The sequence below is a fragment of the Pseudoliparis swirei genome, chromosome 24 (genome assembly GCF_029220125.1).
Source record: "Pseudoliparis swirei isolate HS2019 ecotype Mariana Trench chromosome 24, NWPU_hadal_v1, whole genome shotgun sequence".
Classification (NCBI taxonomy): domain Eukaryota; kingdom Metazoa; phylum Chordata; class Actinopteri; order Perciformes; family Liparidae; genus Pseudoliparis; species Pseudoliparis swirei.
The window spans coordinates 6,974,176-6,999,891 of record NC_079411.1 but is presented as its reverse complement, the minus strand read 5'-3'; the positions used below and the strand labels follow the sequence as shown (position 1 = coordinate 6,999,891).

General features: G+C 44.5%; 1 protein-coding gene across 1 annotated transcript in view; it reads right to left on the bottom strand.

The window, feature by feature from the left end:
* Positions 1-25,716, bottom strand: part of lrba (LPS responsive beige-like anchor protein) — a 181,634-nt gene that overhangs the window by 107,773 nt on the left and 48,145 nt on the right. Inside the window, 13 exon segments of the mRNA XM_056409971.1 lie at positions 5,590-5,651; positions 6,397-6,530; positions 6,769-6,853; positions 8,652-8,785; positions 14,332-14,686; positions 14,952-15,093; positions 15,221-15,328; positions 15,912-16,045; positions 17,763-17,943; positions 18,772-18,925; positions 19,716-19,912; positions 20,026-21,021; positions 21,024-21,377. Coding sequence (XP_056265946.1) covers positions 5,590-5,651; positions 6,397-6,530; positions 6,769-6,853; positions 8,652-8,785; positions 14,332-14,686; positions 14,952-15,093; positions 15,221-15,328; positions 15,912-16,045; positions 17,763-17,943; positions 18,772-18,925; positions 19,716-19,912; positions 20,026-21,021; positions 21,024-21,377 — 3,036 coding nt within the window.

Here is a 25,716-nt window from a genome sequence, read left to right as displayed (position 1 = left end):
GTAAGAAAACATTACATTAACAGTGCCTGTCAGGTGGAGAGGGCTCTGTCAAGGAAATTCATATATTTGAAACACGATTATAGGTTGGGTATAAATAACCAACCGTTGATGCCACTTGAGGCCCTCCAGTCCAGAGCCACTTGAAGCCCGCTCACAGTCAAACCGGCTGGGAGCCAAATTAAAAAGCCACTCCATATTTTAAGGAGTCTCCTGTCTGATTCTCCCCTCACAGCTAGACTTCACTTCCTGTCAGGAAGTCCCCCCCTAACCCCCACCTCCTCTGACACAACACACCCCGTCGCCTCCTCCTCCTCCTCCTCTGGCTGCATAGTTGGCAGCGATAGGGAGCCTGCAGAACTAAGTGCCAGTTGGTGTTGGAGTGTTTTCTCTACGTCTCATAGGATAGTACCGTTTCAAAGAATATACAGAAGATATTATCCTCTGATCCAGAGTGTTGGCGGGGACACCGAGCCGCGTGGCAGGGCTGTAAAGGGGCACTGGAGCACAGCACAGGGTGAGGGCGGACAGGGAGGAGGGAGGAGGGAGGGACACACACACCAAACACTTTCATTTGCACTGATCTTGAACCTTGTGTGCCCGTTTAACTGCACAGCGGGGTGTGGGTCCGACTGAGGAAAACGATGGGGAAAGTATTTTTGTCCCCCGGTTCCATCACATTCCTCCCCAGAACCCTTTCCGCTCCCCAAGTCGTTCATACTACATGTTCTGCTCTTGATCCATCAAAGCCTCACTGACGGTGGCGTAGAAGAAATCCACCGACGGATATAAATTACTATTTAGAAGTGTGCACTTTCACCGACATCATTTATAAAATGAGTACCTTGTGAAGGCGTAATAAAACACACGTAAGGAAGCGCGCAAATGGTTCGGCTTGCTGTTTTTGTTTCTTATTTCCAGGGCCACTCGGCTTCCAACTGGTTCCCTCGTTTCTCAGATTATGTTATTGATCGTGTGGCGCACGATGACCGTGCACTCCCGACCTGTCCCCTGACTGCAGGGGTTTAAACTTCTATGCCTCAGCCACTCTTACTTCTAACCTGGGGGTCAGAGGGTCAAGGGTCAGGAGGAACCAAGTGTTTGGGGAAGTCAATGTCCTTCTCCCCGCTGACTGGGAGAGAGAAGTGTCCATCTGTTAAACAGGTTAACTTTGGTGGGGCCGGCTGGGAATATATGATAATGTTTGGTCATTGGATTAGCGGGTTAGGATTGATGTTATTGGATTACTCTTAAAGGATTATCTGCATTAGTGGTCCCAACAACATCCAGAGATGGTGTATTTACCAGCCACTCGAGTCCCGACTGAACCACGAGAAAGTAATAAAATATATTGAATAACAATGCTTTGTGTCTATTACCTTATGTAATAATTCTAGTAATGCATGTTAATAGCAAATTCAGATTTCTCTGACAACCGTAAACACTTTATTGTGTGGGGGGAAACTAGGCAACATCTGGTTGTAAATTCTATCGCAGAGGATGGCAAATAAAAATATTTACTTTAACATGATCCACCATTACCGGTACTCTCTGCCTAATTTGACCACGCTAATTTGGATTTACCTGCTCTCGTCCACTAAAATGCGAACTGTTTTTTGGTCGACCGTCTGATCCCATATGAAAGCAGCTTAAGACTCTAGAGCCGCGCTATTGGCTCAATAAAGCTAGAGCTAAATGCGGTCACAAGGGCTCACATGTAATATTTACCATTATTATGATAGTTTACTGTGGTAGCATGCTAACTTTAGAATTAACCTGGATGGGAACAGCATCACAGGTTTTTGTTGCTAAATAAAATTCAAATTATGATTTACTGGTGGCAGCAGATGGAGAAAAAAAATCACTAGATCACCAAAGTAATGAGAATTCATACTGAGTGGGACATGAATGTCTTGAGTTCTTTCACTTGTTAAATCGTTGACCTGCTGGTGGCACTAGAGGAAAAGTCAATGGATCACCAAAGTAGGATTCAGCCTCCTGGGACCATGAATGTCTGTATAGAACGTGTTGAGGTATTTCTGTGATGCAATGAATGGCAGAACCACATCGCTGGCGTGGCTAAAAACTCAGCAGCAGCATCACTTTTTAGAAACTGTGTCCCTGGTACTCGGGTTGTTAGTTCACAGGTCTCACCCTTCACAGGAGTTTAGTTACATGTTCAGAGACAAGTCCCCATCTGTTCATAAAAACTGTTCATGAGGAGCCATCCTGTTTCTGCTTCTGCTAAATTTGTGATTTCTAAAAAAAATGCTTAATGCCGTGACCATCGGAAATACAATTTCACTCCATGGGAATATAAAAATAAAATAATCTGCGGTACTCTATAAAATGTGATGTTCCTGAAAAATTATTTTTGCCGCTTTTTTCTTATTCTTCAGGTGAAGCGACCTTTTAACAGTTGACCACGATCATTAAACCAGAGCCCCTCGGCCCCACAACTAGCTCTCTCTCCCTCTCTCCTTTCCTTCCACTCCACGTACAGGGTGCATTTCTGATAAATGGCAGAAGGATGGATGGGCTGACAGAGGGGCCAGACAATAATGGCTGATCTACAGGACACAAATGCAGCTACTGAGGAGATTTATGGGCCTTTGCTCATCGTACACTGTCCAGTAACCCAAGAGATGATTTCTCAAAGCGCAGGATGGACGGCAGCGAGCGCGAGGGAAAAGCCCTTCCTCTTGTCCCTTTGCATTATTTATTTATCAGATCTTTTCGATGAAAGCCACTTCAAGAAGAGCACGCAGGAAACAACATGCTGGCCGTAAAAACATGACCAAGGCGGGAGAAAACGAGAGTAAAACTGTCAAGAAGAATCAGAGGCACGGGCAGATTGGTTCTATGCATACAGGACAGAGACAACTTGATATTCATGTAATATGCAGGAGCTACTTTGAGGAAGCCATTTAAATAACCTGGAAGGGCTATGACATCTTAATAATAACAATATATTAATACAAAAAATATCTTCTCCATCTACTTAGAATTGTCTGATAAGCTAAATATTGATCAGATTTGGTCAAGGAAGAGCCCTTTATAACAAGATTAAATATTGTAATCTAATTATTATCTTACAACATATATACATTATAATAGCCATTCTAAATTCTCAAAATGGGGTTATAATCATTCCTATTTATAAATGAGTAAAAGCTGAAACATGCCAAATAAGCAACAGTTTTGATAACGGATTAATCGTTAAACGGTTTACAAATTCCAGCTGATAAAAGTGTAATAATTTTTGGTTTTATTTTGGCTTATATGGTCGCAAACTGAACTTTAAGTTGTTGTTAAATTTAAAACCCAATCCGCGGTTTGATAAAGAATAAAAAAATGATTGCATCAGCGTTTAAACATGTTGGATTGACAACAAAGCCAACAGAGATAGCGCAAGTAGCAGCTCCGATACGATGGTGCGTAGCATTCTGCTGCAGCGACAGAATATGATCATTAATCCTCACTTTGTATATTCAGCAGATCTCAAAGATCAATATGAGAGCGTAGAACAAGGCAGCATGCCACCCCAACAGTTAATGTCTGATCAAAATGGTCCTTTAATTGGGAGCACAGTTGTAGTTGTTTAGAAACGGGGCCCTATCAAACAGCGGTTTACAATCCCCTCCTCAATGCCGAGCTGATGTGGCCGCCGATGTAACTTCCATAGGATCCCTGATTAAAAACTGCTCTGCGGTCCCTAGCCTCCTGACCCTTCACCCCGGCTCCACTCCATCTCAAAGCTCGGGAAATTAATTAAAATTTCGCAGAGATGGTATCGCATCTCCGATGAAGGAGTGGGGTGAGGGTGTGGGGTGGGGGGGAATCAATCAAAATCATCTCCGTCGACTCCGTCCACTGGTTGGCTTGAAGGCAGGAAGAAGGCAGGAAGGAGTCACAAGATGGCCACAGAGGCACTTCCTGTCAGACGATTGAGCGCTTCCTGTGCCAGAGGGCCCGACAAACCCTGCTAAATAGTGTCATCAATCATGGCACTGGCGCAGTCTCATTGCCCCACAAGGAGAACAAACACACAAATAATTATACAGAGTAATTTAGCCCAGAGGAAAGTCTGTCCCCGTTTTCCTCTTTTTTTTCTCGGTGGAAAGCAGCATATCGCCTCTACCTCCCTCCATCTCTCTCTCTCCCTCCTTTCCCCCTTTACACAACAATAAAATTACATTTGCATTAGCTGTGAGAGAATTTGGTTGGATGATTTATTGAAGCAATCAACACTACGCTGGCCAATCCCTGTTCCTCTCCCAGAGAGAGAGAGAGCGTGTGTGTGTGTGTGTGTGTGTGTGGAGATTGGGTGGGGTAGCTTGGAGCTTAGAGAAAGGAAGAAATAGCTTGGGCTGGGGACCAAAGGGGGAAGCGAGGCATGAGCTGTGCAGCGGAGCAATCACGAAGATTCTGCCTTTGATTAGATTAGCATTAAACAACACCCTGACAGATATGACAAATAGGTGCATTAGAGCCTGTCATTCTTCTCCCTTTGGTTTTCTATCTAGCCTTCACTCCTGCTATTCCTTCGTCTCTGGACATTATGGGGCTCGCTTTCCCTCCACGTGTCCCACAAGCACAAATCTATGACATCCAAACAGATGTGTAATCCGACTGTATTTCCTTTTTTAGAGAAGACGCAAAGTGAATAATGGGACCCAAACAGGGTAGGGGTTGAAGGGGGGAGAAGGTGGAGGAAAGAACGCCAGATGACAGGTGCTATTTCTTCAGAAAATAGAGCTGATAAAAAAAAGCCGAGCGCAGTGTTGAGAGAGGAGTCATTAATCAGATGTGTTTTTGTATTATTGGATATCTTTGTTTTTTCATGAGGCGCTTTAAATGGTAAGGATGCAAACAAACAGGGCCAGAGGGGGGTTATTATATGTTGTCCTTGTCACTGGATGTGTGTATATGAGGGCAACAGTTTGTGTGTGTGTAATTCAAAAAATTAATGGTTCTACACCGTTGTATGAAATGCATTTATACGTAAATATAAAGTATCGTTTCATAGTCTGGTTTTGGTCCGCATGCACAACCCGAGGAGCCGTCAGGAGCTTTGTGTGTCTTGATGCTAAGCAGCCATCCTGGAGTGATGTATTGACATCCGCGATCATTGATCTGCCCACGCCTGCTTATGATCCCCAAATTAGTATTCATGAATCCGGCAGCAGCTAAATAAACTTGGCAACAAAACACCCACAAGACAACAGAGAAAGGAGGGGTAATCAATGGCAAAGCACCATCAAATCTACATTATCCCTCCTCATCAGTTCGGCCAGGCCACAAAGGCCGGCGCTCGGGTCAGAGGTGACGCAGACAGGTCGGCCACCCTTGACCCTCAAACCAATATTTGCGGCCAGAGATGCTTTTTCTTCGGTTTCTCGGCGCTCGCTCGGGGACGGGGATGATTGTGGGAAGGTGGGCAGGGTAGTGTGGACGGACAGATAAGGCGTTGGATGGCTCACTATCTCCACTCTGGGCTGTGGATTTACTGCACTCAAGGTGCGCCTGATAAATCAGCGTGGCGGGGAAGCGGTGGACGCGGGCGAGCAGAGATAGAGACGCGAGACTTGCCTGTGAACACAGGAGCATGACGAGCTCCACCACCGAGCTGCTGGACTTCATGCACACCAGGCCTGGAGAAAGGAGAACGAAAGGGAGTCAGAAAGGTACATTTGACATTGAACAATTAGCTTTGGCCGTGCTTTATTCCATAAACCTTCCTCAGTACTTGTGGAAACGCGTCCATGCACAACGCACCCGCACACACACACACACACGGATTACCTAACCTTGTGCCATCTGTAGGAGAGCAGATAGTATTGATGGGCCTAATGAGCCGACATGATGTTACTGTAAACTAATACATATTTGGGCCTTGTATTACAACCCTAACTTGAACAGCATATGTCCCATTGATCCCTAATGGCGAGCCCTGGGCTTTTAGAGGGCAGGGGTGGACTTGAGTGTCCAGAGTCTGCTCCACATGCACAGACGGGAAGAGGGCAGAGTAGCCTTTGGTCTTTTGGTTGCTCTTCAGATGACACAGAGACACATGCACCATCACACACACACACACACACACCTCCCCCTGCCTTCCCTGTAGACCCCCCTGCAGCTATCAATCAACTTTCCATTTTGTTTGGTGGCAGCAGACAACCCCAAACACTGCTATTAGCGGCCTGGCCTATGACCTGGCCCCCTAGAAACCTTCAGCGCAGCGACCCGCTCTCAGCCCAACGCAAGCTCATCACGCGATTGGATTAACCGCGGCCGGGACACGTTGTAGCATTCGAATGAGAAAACTTAAAAAGAGGCGCCATCCTTGAGGTGCGACAGGAACGGATTTTAAATGATAATAATTTGGGACGTTGCACTTACTCGTGCCCTCGATGAGGAGCTCTTGTCCGTGGCTGCCCAGCAACGTCCGAGAGAGAAAGGGAGCAAAGTCCACGAAGATCTCTCTCAGCAGCGGAGCCGCCTTCTCCAGAGCGTTCTCCAGACGTTCGGAGATGCTAGAAATGTGGCGATGTGATCCAAACAGGACGTCGTTAGGAAACAGAAATTGGCAATATCCAGGATATTAAACGAAATATACAACATCAGTCTTTAAATGTGAAGGAAAAGATTGGAATTAGGACAAAGCGACAATCAGTGAATATTTTATTCATTACGGATGCTGATGTGTGAAGTGAAAAGCTGATAGTGCATGTGCGTGTGTGTGTGTGTACAAGAGAAAAGAAGATGAATCACCTCATATTGGGGGCTGTGTTCTGGGTCACAGGGGAGAGTGGGGGGACAGATGGCAGGCTAGCGCTGGCTGGAACCGGGCCGCCTGCTGCAGGGAGAAACCAAAGAACTCGGTTATTAATCTGGATGTTGGACAAGAATAAGACGCCACACACACACACACACACACACACACAAACAGCAATACATTATCCGACCAAGGTAGCACCATAAACCCATCCGGAAACATGCATCTTATACAATGGCCTCCATTCAAATGTATAGAACAGGGGATTTATGGTCAAATAGGGCAAGTGGGGGTACAAGTATAATGTTATCGCTAGATAGTGGATGATGTACTCCGAGCACAATACGTCTTCCTTATCAATATACAATGCAGAGGTTTTCATGACGGAAACCTCTGCATTGTGCGTGAAAAGGCGGGTAACGCTTCACTGTCAGCGGCTGTCATACTTTAAACCGTAAGATAATTTAGTTTCTTCAATATTCCAGCTATAGATCAATTATGTAATATTAAGTGTGTTATAAATAATATTTTCAATGTTACACCTGTGTTGGAATCTGAGATATTAAAATAATTTATTTTATTTGCATATATTTGTTAATAGTGTTCACTCTTTAAGTCATTACATACCAATTTACCCCTCTGGCCTGTTTTTGTGACTGTTTCATTATACAACTAAAAGGTGCTTTACGACTTCATTCTGGAGACAGAGGCACACAAGGTACAAAGTCCATGTTTGATTGATCTGGCAGTAAATTCACTTCCCTGTGGCTCATAAATAAGCTAATGCCCAGCAGAATATGGAGGAGGGGGATTCCTCTGGTGTTTCAGCGAGCTTGTTTTTCCAGCAAGGACAGTCTCAGAGCAGGGATAACTCTTAAGGAATGACAGACAGTGTAATGTGGTCTGGAATGTGTGTGTGTGTGCATGTAAGGTGTTAAGCAGCGCCATGTGGGTCTGGTGAAAGTATCTCTCGAGCTGAAGTAGCTCCTTCAAACAAAGGAGTAAATGAACGTCTCCATTAGTCCTCCCACTGCCCCACTAAAACACGCTCACAAAGCCTATTTACTCAACACTGCTCACTCACACAAAGCGCACTTTGCATACAGCGTTTCCAATTATCATCACACACACACACACACACACACACACACACACACACACACACACACACACACACACACACACACACACACACACACACACACACACACACACACACACACACACACACACACACACACACACACACACACACACACACACACACACACACACACACACACACGATTTTTACAGTGAATGCACATCTCCTAAAACACGCAAACCCCAATTCTCATGTCACACCCTTCTCTCTTAAACATACACAGACTCCTCAGTGAGAAAACATTTCACTTTATTACACACATGCAGAAAGGTTAAAGAAAAAAAAAAAAAACAGCTGGCCGTTCGATCATTATTTACTGTCACAGCTGAATCAGGGAATATAGTAGAGTTAGTGTGCTCATAAAGTTGCAATAAAAGTGCGTCTTTATGATTTTATTCATTCACCTTAATTCCCTCTCGGAGCAGAATTCACTGTCGTATTAAAGTGTGGATGCGGAGTACTTTTACATACATTTATACAAAACCTGTAATTATTATTATACTTTACTTGTATTACTTTGACTAAATACCAGCGACTGAACAGAACACACCATTTCCTTCGCAACTGGATCACATTGTACAGACACACAGAGGAGCAAAATCTAAAATAAATATTGACTGTTTTAAACCACTCAACCAGGTTATGACTCCTCTGCCCTTACAGAAACACTGCCATTCCAATATGTGAGTGTGTGTGTGTGTGTGTGTGTGTGTGTGTGTGTGTGCGCTCGCTCACCAGCTGCAGAGTCAGCAGAGGTGCTCTGTGACGAGTCACCAGACGATACTAAGGCGATGGGTGTCACACCAGACTCGGATGCAGCGGTGGCTGATGGTGCCTTGCCCGGTTTCTTGGGCGCGACGACGACACTCCTGCAGAGAGACGAGACGGATTATTGCTTTAGCCGTCGCGTTGGCAGAAGTACTGTATGCAAAGGGTGACGGTGCCTGCTGACGGAGAGCCGCACAAGGCACACAGCATGGAGGGAACAAAAACAACTCCATCAGACTGGAAGAGTAATTACTGCACTCCTTTATTGGCACAGAGTATTTCAAAAGGGTCACATTCATCCTGCAACAGCCTTTCAATTGTTTGCTTGGCCATCCCCAAAAGAACTAAACTGGGCGTGTGAAGAAAATGCATCTCATTCTGCTTGTGGACGCACATCTTGGGCCTCACAGTGTGGGTGGGTGGCCAAAGAGCATTTGCATATCGTGTACAAACAACTGGAGCACACTTTAAATTTGACCATCTAGATCAGAAAATATCTGATGAAAGAAGATTCACGTTTTTTGGTGAATATTTGCAGGATTTAATTCGACACAAATCTCAGCTTGTATTCCAAGAGTATTACGGTTTGGTACCCAGTTTAGCTTAGGTTAAGTTTTACATTCTAATTTCGAAAACACTTTTTTTTTTTTAAATGATCCGGTGAGCACAAATCACTGATCCTCGTCAGCGAGCTTTAATTTCTAAGCACAGCTATCTAACCAGAGAAGACGCTGCTGCCCTCGCTGTCCCTCTAGTAAAGTAACAGGAAGTCTTTCTGGTCGTGATGTAGCGCGAGTGGAGCTCAATCCCCAACCAGCGAACAGCAGATGGGAGGAGAGCAGCATGCAGATAAGCTGTCAGTTTAGACCGGGGCTCTGACAGACCGGGGGCCACATCAAAGAGAGCCTGGCCCTGCTTATCAGTGCTGACAAAAGGGAAGCAGGCTGTGATCACCGGCTACTGCTCCCCCTCAGAAACACAAACCAATGCAGCCTCACCAACACATGCACGCATACGTCAAATGCACAACACTCGAGGATGGGAAGAAAAGAATGGCAGCATGCGGACACAAGAGCCAGCATACATGCATTCCTGCAGACTCCCAGAGTTAGTGCTCATGCACTCACAGCAGGACCGTTGGGTCTGGCCCCCTGCGGTGCAGACGGATACCTGGCTGCAGTATCAAACGCTATTCTCACTTGATTTAGGGCAGGTGATCAGATCTATTCAAAGTGACTCTGAACCCTGGCAGCTGAACTTTGCTTCAAGTGATCCGTGATTTAAGAGCAATAGAGCTGCGCACAGAGGCCAGAGGAATTACCGTTTGTGTTTTAAAAATAAAAACACAAACTGGACAGATATGGCCAGGAGAGAATGGAGATAAAAGCATCTGGTTACTTTTGCTCCCCGTTCTGATAGCGAGCGGGCTGGACGGCGGTATCAGGAAACGAGGGGCGGCGCTGACGTGAAGCACCCCGAGTGTCAACAGCAGGGGAGGGAGACGGAGGCCCCCTGCTGTGTGTGTGGATGCGTTTCAAATATTTAAATATATATGCATACGAGTGTACAGACACGTGCACAAGGGTGTGCGAGTCCACCAATTAACATCCGTCCGCGTACGTGTTTGGCCTTCCATCTGTTCTGCAAAGGCCCGGTGAATTATTCAACAGGTCATTAGCCACACTTATCATGAGTGGGCCGCCCCAGTCGATTAATCAGCCGTCAGCGGCCCCACTCAACCCACAAACAGGAGCCCAGGGCAGCCAGTGTGTGTGTGTCTGTGTGCGTGAGTGTTTGTGTGTGTGTCTGTGTGAGTGTTTGGCTGAGGCTGCATTATTTAAAGGCTTTAACATACAATGGATAAGTGCTGTAAACAATGGGATTCTAGTAATCTCTGCTATTTCAGGTAAAACAAGTGTGAGGTTGAGTAAGGAAGAGTCAGTGGTGTGTGTGTGTAAATACCATTCTCTAGAGTAGTAACAGAGCCAACTCATGTGAGGGAGGAGTGTGTATCTGGCATCGTGTCCGTGTGCATGTTAAACATTTTATTTGTTAACATTCACACCAAAACATTTGCGTGTTCACACTTTCAAATCAAGTGTGATTAAGTCCACGGCATCCAAAGCTGTGATTGGATGATGATGGCTGATGTGGGAGGGGCATTAACTTGATGACGAGTGATTAATGAGCAGAGCAACTGGGACCTAACGGGATGAGAAAAGCAGAATTGTGTGTTTGTGGGGATATTGTGCTGCATGTCGTCTATGCGGTTTGTATCAAAAATACAATCGTTGGCTGTTAAGTATTTAGAACAAGGGGCAGACATTTATTTTGTTAATTATATCCCTTTTGCAATGTGTGGATGTGTGTGTTCATACGTATCCAATCTTATGTGTAATATATATGCAGTTGTATTTGTAAAATACATACACTGAATGCACTGTAGTACAGCACTTAAAAAAATAAGGATATGCTTTTGGATTGAAGTACAAGGTGCAATATACTATCAAAATAATACAATACTGTACATGTGATAGAGCCCAATATTGGCTTTGTTTCCGTAGAGAGATATAGTAAAGTAGTACAACAAATGTTTTAGGGGTTACATTCTATAAGTGCTTCAACATATTTATCTAAATGCAAGTTTAAAATACTTTTGCTGTAGTGGTTATATTTGTCGTTTGAGTTTAGATTTACAGTGTAAATGTGATATCTTAGAATGTACTATTGTGCTAATATTTATCATTCTACTTTGTTCTACTCCTGCAGATATGCTTGACATCATTTTGTAATAATTTCAGGGATAAATGCAAACGCTTAAGTTCTCATAAAGGTGTGTGGGAGAATAGCCACAATCTCATAGCCACGATGCAAACAATTAAATGTAATTTACCAATGTATCAACATAATTGTCTTGAAATAACTTTTTGCATTTTGAGTGTGTGCCCATTTTTCTTCTCAACTGTACTTTCACCTCTCCATCACTGTTGTTTTTGTAACCCCTCTTCAAAAATATCAATAATGTAAACACTATTACAAGCATATCGTTGAGGCTTCATTATGACTCAAAAACTAAAAGTAGTAAATCAACCTATAAAGTGTGTTGTTGGTTTGTAACAATCACAGTGACCCAAATAATGTGCACAAGTTACAGGAGAGCCGATTAGTTTGATGGAATAGCACCAGGAAGCTCGTTTCAGGTGAGTCACAAAAAAGAGAAAGTGGCATTCCGAGATTGGAGGAAAGCAAAGTGCCTTTTCACTCTCTCAGTTGTGTTTGTGTCCGACATGCTCCCCGCTTCCTAAGCGGTACATTGACACCACTTCAGCACCAACACAACTCCTCTGCACATCCACTCTCACATGCATGCGGGGTCTTCTGCCGGGAATGCAAACAACCGCACCGTGTATATCCCGATGTCTAACGCGCACATATTCTGCCGAACCATGCGGTCTAAATCATCGGCTTGTACAATGACACTGTTTAGTTCTGGCTTGTGTCAGCAAATATTTGCAGACTGGCTGTCATAACAGGGGCATGGCTGAGAAATGGATGGGAGAAATCCAGCAGGTCTCCACTGGTAAATAAATCAGGAAGGATACATCACCCCCTGACCAACCCCACAGTTTTTTTTATCTGGGAGATCCCGGCTTCTCTTAAACATTGGTCTCGTAAATCCTGCCCTCTGGGCAAGTGGAAAGTTTGCCACGTTGAGGCAGGAGGTCTCCGTGTAGAATATCAACGATGGTTTGTACTGGTGTTCCTGGGAGGCTTACTGGTTAGTGGGAGATGCCGAGCAGCGATAGAGTCATTACGACAAGATAATAAACACAGCGCATGTCTGCATGCGTGATAGGAACAACTGGTGAGGACTAGGAACCGCGTGCTGAGAGGTTGGTAACCTCAGGAGATAAGGGAATACATATGCTATAAATATAGGTGCAAACGATCCAAATAATTTGACACCTCAGTAGTGAGCTTTTTGAAAGTGGATATAGTCATGTCAATTCACTAAGTCGACAAAAAAAATTACATTTTTAATATTACTTCTTTATTAAGCAAAAATGCCAACGCTGGTTTAGAATTCTAAAATGTGAAGATTTGCAAAATGTTCTATTTTTATATCTATTTGGTCAGACAAAAGTAACAAAATCCCCCCAAAACTAACGTTTGATTTAGATAAACGGTTTAACTTTTATTTTTATGAAAAAATACATTTTTGTGACCCGTTTTTTTGTGACGATTTTACATTGATAAGCTAGACAGAGCTATGAGAGACAGAAATTATTGTAAACAAATTTGAGAAAATGCAGTGTTGGTTTTAGTGTATTTTCATGGAATTGAAAAATATATATATATATATATACACTAATATCTTATGCTTTCACTGATAATATCATTATCAGTTCCAGCCCTGCTCTGTGTTCATGTGTTAATACCCTCAGAAAGGCTTCTATTCCATGTTAAAAGGGAGCCTGGGCTGGATACCTCGCATAAAGAGGCTCCCGGAGGCAGCGAGCGAGCTGTTAGTCTATGTTCTCCAGCTCTCCTGACGGCCTCTCTTCCTACTGAGTGTGCTCAGCGGACAGGAGCCAGTCTAATCCCCCTGATATGAGGAGCGCCCTGAGACCTGACAAAGCATTCCTCAGATAAAGACACGCGATCACAGAGATGCCGTGGAATTCCCACAGTTGGGGGCAGGCGGACTGACTAAGTGTGTTTGTGAGAGCGAGAGAGAGAAAGAGGGAAAGAGACGGAGAAATGTTTTCTTCAGTATATGAGAACCTTGACTTGACGTCACCCCCGTGGAGACCTCCTTCTCCCCCTTCACCCACCTCCACCCTCTCTCCCCCCCTCCGCCGTTTGTGAATGTCTGTCTAGGAATCAACGCTGCAAATGCAAACCAGACCGGTGACCATCTTCTCTCACCTGGGCCCGTCTGTGGCTTCTCTACCGGGCTCGGCTTTTGAAGCCTTACTGCTGTCCGTTTACCCCTGCCCCTCCAGGGGCAATGCAAATTATGCATGTATGCCAGAAACTGGATAAAGGTTCAAATGTTAGACAGAAGGGAGACGAGCAGCAGGAGAGATGGAAAAAAAAAAGTCGTTAAATATCAGTGACAGGGTGAAAAGAAGCAGCTTCCTGCCAGCTTCATTTCTCTGTCTCTTCATCCCAGACATGCCTCCTGTTTCCCGAAGACAGTTTCTTTGTACGGCGGTTTGCTCGCGATGAGCACCTACATCAACAGCTAAAAGAAACAACAATGGGAGTGAGGAGGAAAGAGGCAGAGACTAAGATTCCCCCCCCAGTTCAAAGGGGTTTCTGTGACAGAGTGTTTGTTCATGATTCACCTCCTCCGAGGGTACCAAGCTGAGATGTCTTCAAGGTCTGACTTTCAAAGGTCCCCTGCAGTTATGTTGGGATACATGCTACGAAACTGTCAACTGTGAAGCGAGAGAATCACATGTGTATTTGCACCATATGGGCTCTTGAGAAACTGACAATGCTGTCAAGTCTGCACCGGAGGAATTATAGTCCAGATATCTTTCTCACAATCCCCAATGTGGACGGCAGAAAAATACGATTTCCTATAAATAGCATGGTAGCGTATGTGTATGCCGAGGCATGTTTGAACCGGAGACCTCACCTATCAAAGGAGCGGAACAGTAGCGATGATTCTCTCGTCGCGTCGCCGAGGTTTCCTAGAAACGCCGGAGGCAGCAGACTTGGATCCACCATGACATCGGCTGGAGCGCTCACGAGGCTGCGCAGAATGTCCTTCACACTCTTGCCCTTTGAGTCGGCGGGCAGCGGAGGTCTGACCTCGGAGGACAGGGTGGACAGGGCCTCGGAGATGGCGTCTGGACCGTGAGTCACGGCAGAGGACGACAGGTCGGCATCGCTTGCGGCGGTCGAGGTGTGGTCGTCGCCGATGCCGGAGTCGTACCGCCGGAGAGAGACACCGTTCTCCACTTCTAGTCCACCAGAAATGGCACCGCTATCTAAGAACACACAAATAATAAAAGGAGCCAATGAGAGCAATAAAGCAACGTCATATGAGAGTTTTATTGCAGTGGTTCCCAATCTTGAAGTTGGGACCCCCACAATTGATCATGATGTTAATAATTTGAGTTCATTTTCGAGTTTCATTCTATAGTTTATTACTGTGTAGTACAATATAGATTAAACAGCATCATCTTTTCATCAAGATAAATATTTATCAATAAAGATAAATCGAGAGATTCTTTCTTTGGAGCAGCTGGATACCTGTGCTCCTGGTGGACTGGGATCGCAGAGGGCGTTTCTTGTCATTGTGGGGCTCCAGGATGTCGCGGTACTTCGACACCATGAGGACTGAGATGAAGTAGACAACAGCAAGCGCCAGAAATTGAGCCTGCTTACTGTCCTCCTGAAGCAAACAAAACACACTAAATGATCTGTGTCATCTTCCAGAGCCAGTCATGGCTATCGGGGCTGTGTGCACGTCGAGCTTTATGCGTGTGCGTTGCACAAATGGGGTTTTTTGTACGACTCACGATATCTCTGAAGACGACAGCCCTGAGGCGGTTGATGTCCATGTCCTGTAGAAGCCGGTCCAGGTCTCTGACTGGAGACATCCCACCGGTCACTGCATCAACAGGACTCTGCATGCATGGAAATGAAACCATTACCCAAGAAATGTATTCTCATACTCAAAGTGCGAGTTTACACCAATCGGGATGTTTATTAATCCATGTGCAGTTCATGGAGTAGGGTACGGTTTCAGAGTTTAGGGAAGCTATCCCTCCTGGGGTCATGTCTTTAACATAATGGCTTTTCTATAGAGCCACTGCATTATAAATGAGCTTTAACACCCGGTTCAGGGAAGAGCAACATGACTTTACTGGAAGTCACTATCAAATCAAAGGGGCAATGACAAAAGCCCTCGTCCAGTGTCAGAAATAGCAACCAGTTTGGTAACTCAATAAGATATGAGCTAATGCAATAGCACTTGGTTGTTGTTGGCGGGCAGGACAAAAGGACAAACACTCCCTCTGGTTTGCCATCGATTACAGGAAACGGTAAATTCAGCGATTTTCAAGAGTGAAAGCAAACTCCAGTAGGGTGAGAGTAGATTACTGGGGTTTACAATGTTGTTTTGTGTTTTAAGGGAAATGCAATAACCGCAGAGGACGTGAACGAAAACGTGCAAAACAATGAAGTGAGCAGGAGATTTTGGTTACTTGCCTGCGCGGCTGCAGACGTGGCAGCTCCGACCCCAGAGCTGAGCATGGCTGTGTAGCTGCGTGCCGAGGCCTCTGCGCTCTGCCTGAATTGGGCTTGCTGACACTCCAGGCAGTTTCTCACTGCCATAGCACACACTGGGGATGAGGTGTAGAAAGAGATATTATGTGACATCATACAAGTCAAAAGTCCTTTTCAGCGCAATGTGTGGAAGGATTATGCCGTCCCGAAAAAGAGATGGCACCCAAAGATATAGAAAAATATATAAAAATATAACATTTCTGCTCGTGAAGTGAAGGAAAAAAACCCACAACAGGAGCAGCTGAGAGAGACAAAAACAAAAGGAGAAAAAGTGGGGCCACGACAAGGTCAGCGCTCTGGCCAACTCTGGCAGCATCGTTCACTCTTCCCTGCTCCACCTCTCCTCCCAAGGTCACAGTGTAAGGGTGTGCTCTTGAATCAAATCCAGTGTGCAGCTCCTGTAACAAATGGCACTGCTGCTGCTCGGGTGTGCACATGCTGACGCGGCGGCAACATACGACCTTTGTCGCGAAATCATCTTGTGGTCCGACAACTTTACGTGGGTTCAAAACTGGCACGTTTACCATTTGTAATCTATTGTGCCGCGACTCTCTGTTGGAGCCCCTCCCGACCCCCACCGTTCTGTACTTGACAACTGACAAATGTTAACTCTGAGCCGTTTAGATTACGAAGGAGGGAATTATTCCGTCTGGAAATGGGCTCGCTTTTTCCATTAGGACTACTCTTTCATACGACCATTTATAAAGCGAGAGGGGGAGTGAGGGGTGGAGATGCTAAAACCTTGTTACGGTCTTCCAAAATCAGATTAGGTGCCAGCAATGGGGAGCGCATACCTCATCAAATATTCATTTCATAACGGCTGCTTTCTAAAACTGGACCTGCAGTCCGCTGGCATCACCTTCCAGCAAAACCCCAACACGAGCAACCAGATAGTTGGATCATTTCTGAGCTCTTTGTTAAAACAAGTTAGCATTTTTTTATTTTTGGGGGGGGTTTGCATACTTCACTGTAATGAGAATATAAAAGTTCAAACTGATCGCCGTATTTTATGCACCATTACATATATGGAACAAAGTAAAAAGAAATTATTTAAATCAGTGTAGAAAGTATTGCACCACTTACACTACGAGTGTGTGTGTGTGTCGAAACTGTGTTTGCTGAAAAAGGTGCACCGCATAAAATGAATAATGTAAGAATTGCAATATCTTTTATTCAGCTCGAGCGTGGCTTGGCTTCTGATGCTGTCAGAGGAAACAGTAATAGCCTGGAACAGAAGGCAGAGAAAGGCCCCGGGCTATGCTGCAGTACAGTGCAGCCAAGGCCATTATGTAGAACTCACTATATCATGATAGCAGCCATTTTAGAGTGTTGCCATGCAGTGGGGTTATAATAACAAGATAAGAGAGTGCTGATACGAGCGGAGTGAAAGAGGCGAGGGAATGAGAGCCTCGGCCGGAGATGGAGAGGAAGACGGCAGAGAAGAAGGAGGGAATACAGATGGGAGGGTCAAAAAGGCTACAGGGAGCCATGACTGAGGCGAATACAAGAAGCTACTGCCGGCTGATATGAGGTGGATCGATGAAGGGGGGAGGACAGAGAGGGCTCTATAGATGGGGGAGATAAAAAAGACGGAAATTCAGACGAGTAGAAAGACAGCTAGACGGCTAGAAAAAAGAATTACAGGGTTAAAGAAATAAAGAAAGAAATAAAAAATATAGGACAGAAAAGGGAAAGAATGAATGAGCCTATTAAAATAAAAGAGCTAGCGAGTGAAGGGGAAAAGGACCAAAGTGAAAGCATCCGCGTCCGTACCGAGGCGAAGGCACTGTCTGAGGATGCCTCCTGACGACATGTTCTTCTCAGCTTCTATCTCGGTGAAGTTGAGGGAGCTGGCGAAGACCAGAACGTCCACCAGGTTGATGATGCGCTGCAAGAAGGTGATCGACGCCCCCACCACCAAGCCTTGGGAGGGCTCAATGTTCTCCAGATCATGCTGGATGTAGAAAGAGGAACATTCACAAAGTTATCAATGGGTAAGGAAGTAAAGAAGAAAAAGAAAAAACATCCTCCTCACGTAATTCAATTGTTCAATCAGTACGGATTAAATACAGGTTGATTTCAAAAGATATTAACTATAGGGAAACTATAAGAAGCATTTTGGTTGATATGAATAGTAAAAATGCATATCTAAATATTATTATTAATATAATATAAATATTGCCTTGATAATAAAAACATTTTCTTTTTTAAATGTACCTGTTGAAAAATGATTAAATTATTGTACAGTTACTTACAACTATAAAACATCTTGCCATATAAACATAAAAATAAAACATAAAACATAAACATAATACAACAGTGAAAGAAAGAACAGAGCTTCAAATTAAGCATTAAGGGTGGGGAAATATACTGTAAACATTTTACAAAAATGTAATGAAGGTATGGAATAGATTTGACAGTTTTACTGATGACACATCCTGAAAGGAAAACATTTAAAATTGGAATTTGTTACATCCCGTCTTGATTTTGTTACAGACCAGACAGAACTGATTTATAATGGGATTGAACTTCAACCTGCGTCTCAGGCCGGCAAAGAATCATGTAAGAGCCTCTGAGATGAGACAACACAAAAACAAACTAACAATGTTAGGAGGCAGCTAACTGTGGGCTAATGTGATTGGAAAAGGTCAATGTGGATGGATAACTTCCTGCAACCTGAGTCATCAACTATATATACAGCCACGGTTAAGTACACTTACACACACAGACACACACGCAAGCACACACACACACACACACACACACACACACAGCGACTCACAGAGGAAGAGGTGGCAGCAGAGAGCAGAGGCAAAATGCCTCCACAAGCCATGATGAGGTTGTCCACCACCTGGGAGATGAGGTGAATGCTGTTGTGGACAAACACAACGTTCTCACTGCTGTTCACAAAGTCCAGAATTGTCTTTGTGGAGTGACTGAGGAAGAAAACAAAAAGAGAAAACAACATTGTAAATCCAAGTATTCTACTCTCACTTTAGTAGAATGGGACAAGAAGAAGAAACGTAATCCGGTTTGTCTTCAGGTAGATTTAAAACAAATAAGGAATTTGCTTTGATGTATTGGTAAATGAAATAGTACAATACATTTAAAGACAGACAATAAAAGAAACTACAAAAAATAGAAAAAACTAATATTAAATTAATATATTAAATAAAAACAGTAGAGTGCGTTATGACATAATTTGGCTCTACTGTAACAAACAGTTTTTTGCTCACAGATCTGATTGTTCTTAGTTGCTGTTAAATGCTAATATTCAAGGATATAAATATCCTACATATGCCATCTTTTATGAAAACATGTGTGCTTTGGTCTATACCTCATCAAGTGTCCTCATTGAGACATGAATTTCCGAGTATCCCCAGAGACTTGATTCCCAGTTTAATGTAATGTGTCAAGATTGTAGCTACTATAAATATGTTCGTCTTTAAATGTGTAAATATGGAAAAATAAATGTCTCATTTTAAAACATGTTATACAGTTTAAAATGTCAGCTAAGCGCTACACATTAAATGTACACGCAAAAGTCAGGAGTGAAAACAAAGATTATTTCAGGCACCACTTGATTGGGAGAAGGCCTGTGAGATGGGATCTCCGGTCTGCTCCTCAGAGGCACACAATGCCAATAAATCTCTACTCCATTAATCAATTAACAAAATAATAATTGGAAGCCAAAGCATTGGCCGAGTCAGCGGATTGTTACCCTACCTCCTCCACATATGGACCTCCGTCTCAATAGAGAAGAGCAGGTCAGCGAGGAGGCGTTGGTGCATGTGGGACCAGCGAAACTCCGGGATACGAAACATGGTGGAACGAGGGGCCGAAGTGCTGCTGCCCTCTCTGTGCTGACCTGAAGACCCGGCAGCTGCTACCGAAGCCGGCGGCGGCAGGCTTTGGCTCGCTTTCTACAGAGAGACACCACACAATTAGCGTTAACATCCCAGTTTGGAACTGAAACTGCTCAGTGGTATGCAACATCATTTATCGAAAGATCAAAAGTGGAGAAAAAGATGCGTACTGTTGTGAAGGTCTCCTTGAATTCAAGTCTCTCTGTGTCTACGGCCACATTGGACACATCTAGTCTGGCGATGTTCATCTCTTTGGTCTTGGGGACAGGGTCTGCACTCTTCCGGGTGTCAGGGTTGGAGGCGGCGGTGCCGTCCGTGGGCGCCGTGGCGGCGGTCTCTGAAGGCCGGCTTGGTGAGCTGGAGTCTGATGCTGCTGCAACCTCCAGGCCTGCAGAGAGCGCTGTGGTATCGGAGGGCTGCTGGTCGGCAGAGGAAGACTGTTCATCTTGAACTTTCTCTTTGGCTGGTTCTGGCCCACTTTGTTCAGTTGTTTCAGCTGGAGGAGTCAGACTCTCTTGTTTCTCTTCCTGTGTTCCAACCTCCTGCTTCTCATCTTTTTCCACGTCAGTCTTCATCTCACGACCTTCCTGATCATCTTCCTTGTTTTCATCATATTGGTGTTTATCATCCTCCTTTTGTCCTACCTCCACTTCCTCTCCGGCTGAAGCATAAGAAGACCCCCCTTGGCTTTCATCAGCATCACTGGTGAGGATCTGGTCACTGATGGTGGACACGTCAACCAGGTCCTCGTTGCAGACGGAGGCTCCACCCAGCACGCTGTTCTCCAGACTGGCCGCAGCCTCAGGGGACGTTTGGTCCGCCTTACCTTCTGGTTCTGAAACCACGGGAAGTTCCACACCCGCTTCATTCAAAGAGTCTTCCGTCATGGAGTTTGATGATTCACCTTTGATAGCTTCAGATTTTTCATCACCTGTTACGGGCGTTTCATCAGGTGTCGTCGCAGAGTCTCCAACCTCTCCCGTTGCTTTAGTTTCGTCCGTTTCAGGCTGGTCGCTAACTGATGTTTGTACATCAGTGTTGTCGTCATTCGAAGCCTCCGTCACTGGTTCCTGCTCGTTGGTCTCTTCACTCCGCTCCTCTGCATCGTCTTTTTGTGTCACAGTAGCTTCGGTCTCTTTTCCATCACCACCCGAGCCGTTCTCGGAAAACTCCTGAACCAACTTCTGCTCTTCTCTTCTTCTTCTTCTTCCGTGCTGGCCAGGATGTTGGACATGGTGATGGATTCGTGGCCCCTTCCACCGGCAGCCTCCGGTGGGCCGGAAGTGACGGTGGAACTCGATGCAGACTCCGGTGACTTCGGGGAGAGCTCGTCCACCCTGAGCTCAATGACAGTGGAAGGGGCCGTCTCCTCTGCGAGTGGCTCGCTGACACAGTCCACGGTCTCTGAGCTTTGGCTGACGCCGGAGATGGTTCGGAGTGCGCTCAGAGAGCCTGCCGTCTCTTGACGCTGGTACTGGCGAAACATGCGGGACAGATTCTCTTTGTGCGCCTCAAAGGTGACCTGCAAACACAAAAGATTGTGTGTTCAAAAAATGTTCACTAACTTGGGACCAATGTACCCAATTGGTCTATTCTTAAATCAAAAGGACAATTCAGATTTATTACAATTTAAGTCTTACTTTTGTATTCTGGCCAACATTTCACTGGCATATAATATTTATTTACCAAAGTAATTGCCAAAACCTGAGAACACAGTGACATTGCAGCTCGACGGGCAATAAACGAGGAGTAAGATGAGCAAACAAGTTGTAGACAAGACAGTTCTGATGAATATTAACATTACTTTATTTCAAGGTCAAACTAAAAGCGAGCATCCAAAAGATCGATACATTCAGTAGATACAAGTGGAGCCAGGAACTGAGATATATGTTGAACAGGGAGAATCACATAAGCTTGGCTAACCTGGGGGTTTATTTTAAAGCTTAATGACCATCCAACAAGTGTTTCTTGCTCCATTAAGTTTCTGATTTCAGCATATAACTTGTGATGGTGATTTTGCTACTACCAAAAAAAGAAGAAAATAGCTTGAAACCGGGATTATCCTGCAATTGCATTTACTGTAAAACTGTATGGAAAGATTATGATTCTGCTTTTGTTTGAGAATGCGGAGAAGGCATCGCGAAATGTTGAAATGTGTGCTGTATTGAACTTTGTATAGTTATGTCATCAAGTACCAGTAGTTATACATAAAAATGATGTGTTCCTGTCTCATTAAATAAACCCTCCCCATTTCAGACTGCTATCAGTTGGTTTCCACTTTGAGCTCTAACTGCATTATCTCCCCATGAGTCACATCATGCCCAAACACCCGGTTTCATCTGGAAACGGTACATAATGGAAGCTAAATATTCTCAAAATGCTCTTTAGTTGAGAGCCCATTACTGCATCTCACCATTGGGACCGTTTGTAGTTAACCGTGCCATGTTTTAAACTTTTCCTCTCTCCTATGTGCAGTTGCCCACGGCCTATTAACCGCTATCAGTCTTCTTACATCTGATATGGGGAGACTAGACTGCTAGTCTATATTGACAATGGTCTGCAGTGGCATTTGAGGAAGAGCCCATCCATGTAAGCAGTCATAGATTAGCAGTAGATACTATTAGTGTGTGTCTGCTAGCTGTGCTGAGTGCGTGTCCAGCATCGGAAAATCCTCCCACGCCTAATTTAAGACCCTGCATTAATCACTGGGCTTGGAGGACAGAAAGTCAAAGATGGGTTGGTGGTGGAAGGGGGGGGGAAACTAAACCCACTGTGCTGCTTTTTCACCTGAGGCTATTTGGACAGAAGGAGAGAGAAAAAGAAAATGAGATAGCCAGACATCAAAAGGCAGGGGGGGAAAACATATAAGAAATTGCAAAGGAGCAAGAGGAAGGAAGTGAGTCATTGAGAGTGGAAGAAAGGGAAGGGATAAGAAAGAAGCTGATTATTTGTAATTAATTAGGCGTTATTGTTCTAAATTAGCCTTCTACACGGGTGCTCATTAATCTTCCGTAGCGGGAGGCAGTGATTGGTAATCCATAGCTGTTTTCAGAGTGCACAGCCGGTTCTAAATGCGCCAGTAGTCCGTCTTTCTCTCTTCCGTCCTCTTTCCCAGCGATCACACAGCAAGACCTTCTACCCCATTAGTTTGAGCTTAATTTGACATTTAGCATTTTTAGCATTTAAAAGGCCGCTGTGGAAATTACGCGGTAGAGCGGTACAGAACATAACGTCATGGATCCAGGATGCAGCCTGTGCATTAAGATGATGTATGCTGGCCTTAAATAGGGCTCTGTAACAGATCCAGTTACCGTTAGACAGAGGTAGCCGAAGCCTCTGTGGTTTTTAAAAGAGCGGTTAGCCTCGCTGCAGAATATAGAAACGGCCTTGGGTGGCTAAGGCATCAGTGCTGATCTAATCTAATTTCATTCTACTCCATGACTCGGCCTGGCCTCAGTGGGGTATTGGAAAATGTTATGGTAATGTCCAAAAACAGGGTGGGCTTTTCTAATGTGACAGGTAACATGGTATTAACTGGACGTGGCGCGGCCGGATCATTACAAGGGACACTTGAAGTGCTTTCGAATGGGACACACCATCATAAACAAGACGACGTTGAAATACTTAAAGTTTCTGTAGTTTCACCTCCACATAATATTTTTTTTTAAAGGAAATGTATCATGAACAGATGATACAAAAAATATCGTGGTCCTTCAACGCCTACAAACCACATTTACACAACAATCTATACCGAACCGAGACCTTCCATTGGCCCCAATGTCTGTGCTGTGTAACTGATCTGGAATAAGCAGAGGCCCCGCACCACAACCTGTTTGGTGAGGGTCAGCGTGGCAGGGCGCTGATCTCAGGAGAGCCCCGCAGTCGGAGCCTGGGAGTCCCCATTTAGATAAATAGATAGAGAGCAAGCGCAAAACAAAGGGGAAATGGGGAGGGCAGCATGGCTCTAATCCGGTTAGCTAAATGCAATTTCTCCTCCAAAATCAATGTCATCTGCTACCGCGGCACTGGCTGGGTGGTTTTTGCTCTTGTTCACAATATCTTCCTTTCTCACTCGTTGTGAAAACATTTTTCCTCTTGGTTTTCTCTTCCAATCTGATCCAGTGATATGCATACACAGCTTATCTGTAATTTCTATCACAACCAGAGGAAGACAAGCGTGCACAAAGGCTCCTTCAGGATACTGTAGACAGCAACCAGTCAAATTCACAGGGTTTCCATCACCTAATTATTTCACTTTGAGACTAATATTTGTAAAAGAATTACAAGATCTAAGATCAAATTGATGAACTGGGGATTGGCTACCGGTCAGTATAGACACCTCTTGATGCATGGCTATTATCTAGCATTGGCTTTTCAGTGTTCTCACTTTCTCCTTCCTTTGTCCACTTGTCGAGAACTGCAGCTTGTGTGTAATGTCTCACTCACCAGAGGGACGAAACTATTCTGCATTTCTCCATCAAGTGCTATAATTAAACTAAATATTTCCAAATATGCGCAAATATTTTTAACACAATTGTAAAATTACAAAAACATTATAATATTAGATTTGGTCAAATATCTGTTGGCATCTTTCAGTTCATATTTATCTTTACGGTAAAACAACTGGCCGCTGTGATGAAGTGAGTAGACGGCGGGAGCCTGAAGGACGGGGGAACCTTCATGCCCCGGTGTCTTTCTTTTGGAGATCTCCTAGTTCTCAAACGGATTTGTGTGCAGAGATGGAGGAGGGGCACCTTTGGTGTGTGTGTGCGTGTGTGTGTGTGTGTGTAAGGGCTGTTGTGTCGGCGTGCCCACCTGCAGGAACATCTGTCCATTCAGAGACGCTTATGCAGATATACTTACTTTCTAATGACTGACAGAAGGAAGCAGAGACCCCCCCCCCACACACACACAAATGCACATAGATTTCTCATATTTGTAATTTAATTCTCAACAGATTACAACCAGATTATTAGTGCCTCTTGCTAGTCTATGCTTTAAGAATCTCACTTTGAAGTCGTTGTTCAAGAGCCGATTGGAGCCAATCACGATGCAAAAATTAAGCCTCTCCACATTTCCCAAAAAGCTCAAATAAACGTGTACACCTACAAATTTGTATGTAGAAGAAAAAGAAATGTGTATACTATATATATTATATATATGGATATTTTCCATCCAGTTAAAAATAATAATAATAAAAATAATAGGTGTATCTGCCCCATGACTCAGAAAAACCAACACAAAAATCATTACCTTACAAAACACAAAAATGCATTAATAGGAAACGCAGTACAAAGGTACTCGACGAGCAAAGTGAGGCACGTTGTCTCTATACATGTCAAACTGATAACATTACGACAGTTGACACAAGTCAAACTAATTCGTAAAGTGTAAAGAAGTGGGCAAATATGTTTTTGTGAATGCATATATGCACTTATCAAGACGCTCCCAGTGGGCTGCTTGTATTTATGAGGCCTTGTTTCTCTGATTGTTCTCTCACGGTTCCGATGAATATTCAATGGGTTTGGAAAGAAGGGCTTCCTCGAGCCCAAGAGAAAAGGAGGGCAACGAGGAAATGTGCCTTGTAACTCACATTCACACACATACAGACGCACGCACACACACACACACACACACACACACACACAATCATGCGAGCACACACACAGCCCTGCAGCAGTGGGAGGAGAGAGCAACAGTGACAAACAGCTTTGGTGCTACAAAGGTGGCAGGAAATCTATCATACGGGACAATAAAATTGCAATTGAGTTTCTTTAGCTTTTTTTATAGCAGATGCATGTATCTTGGTGGCGTGCTCCCGCCGCAAGGATCCGAGTCACCGGCGGGGGTCCCTGCACTGC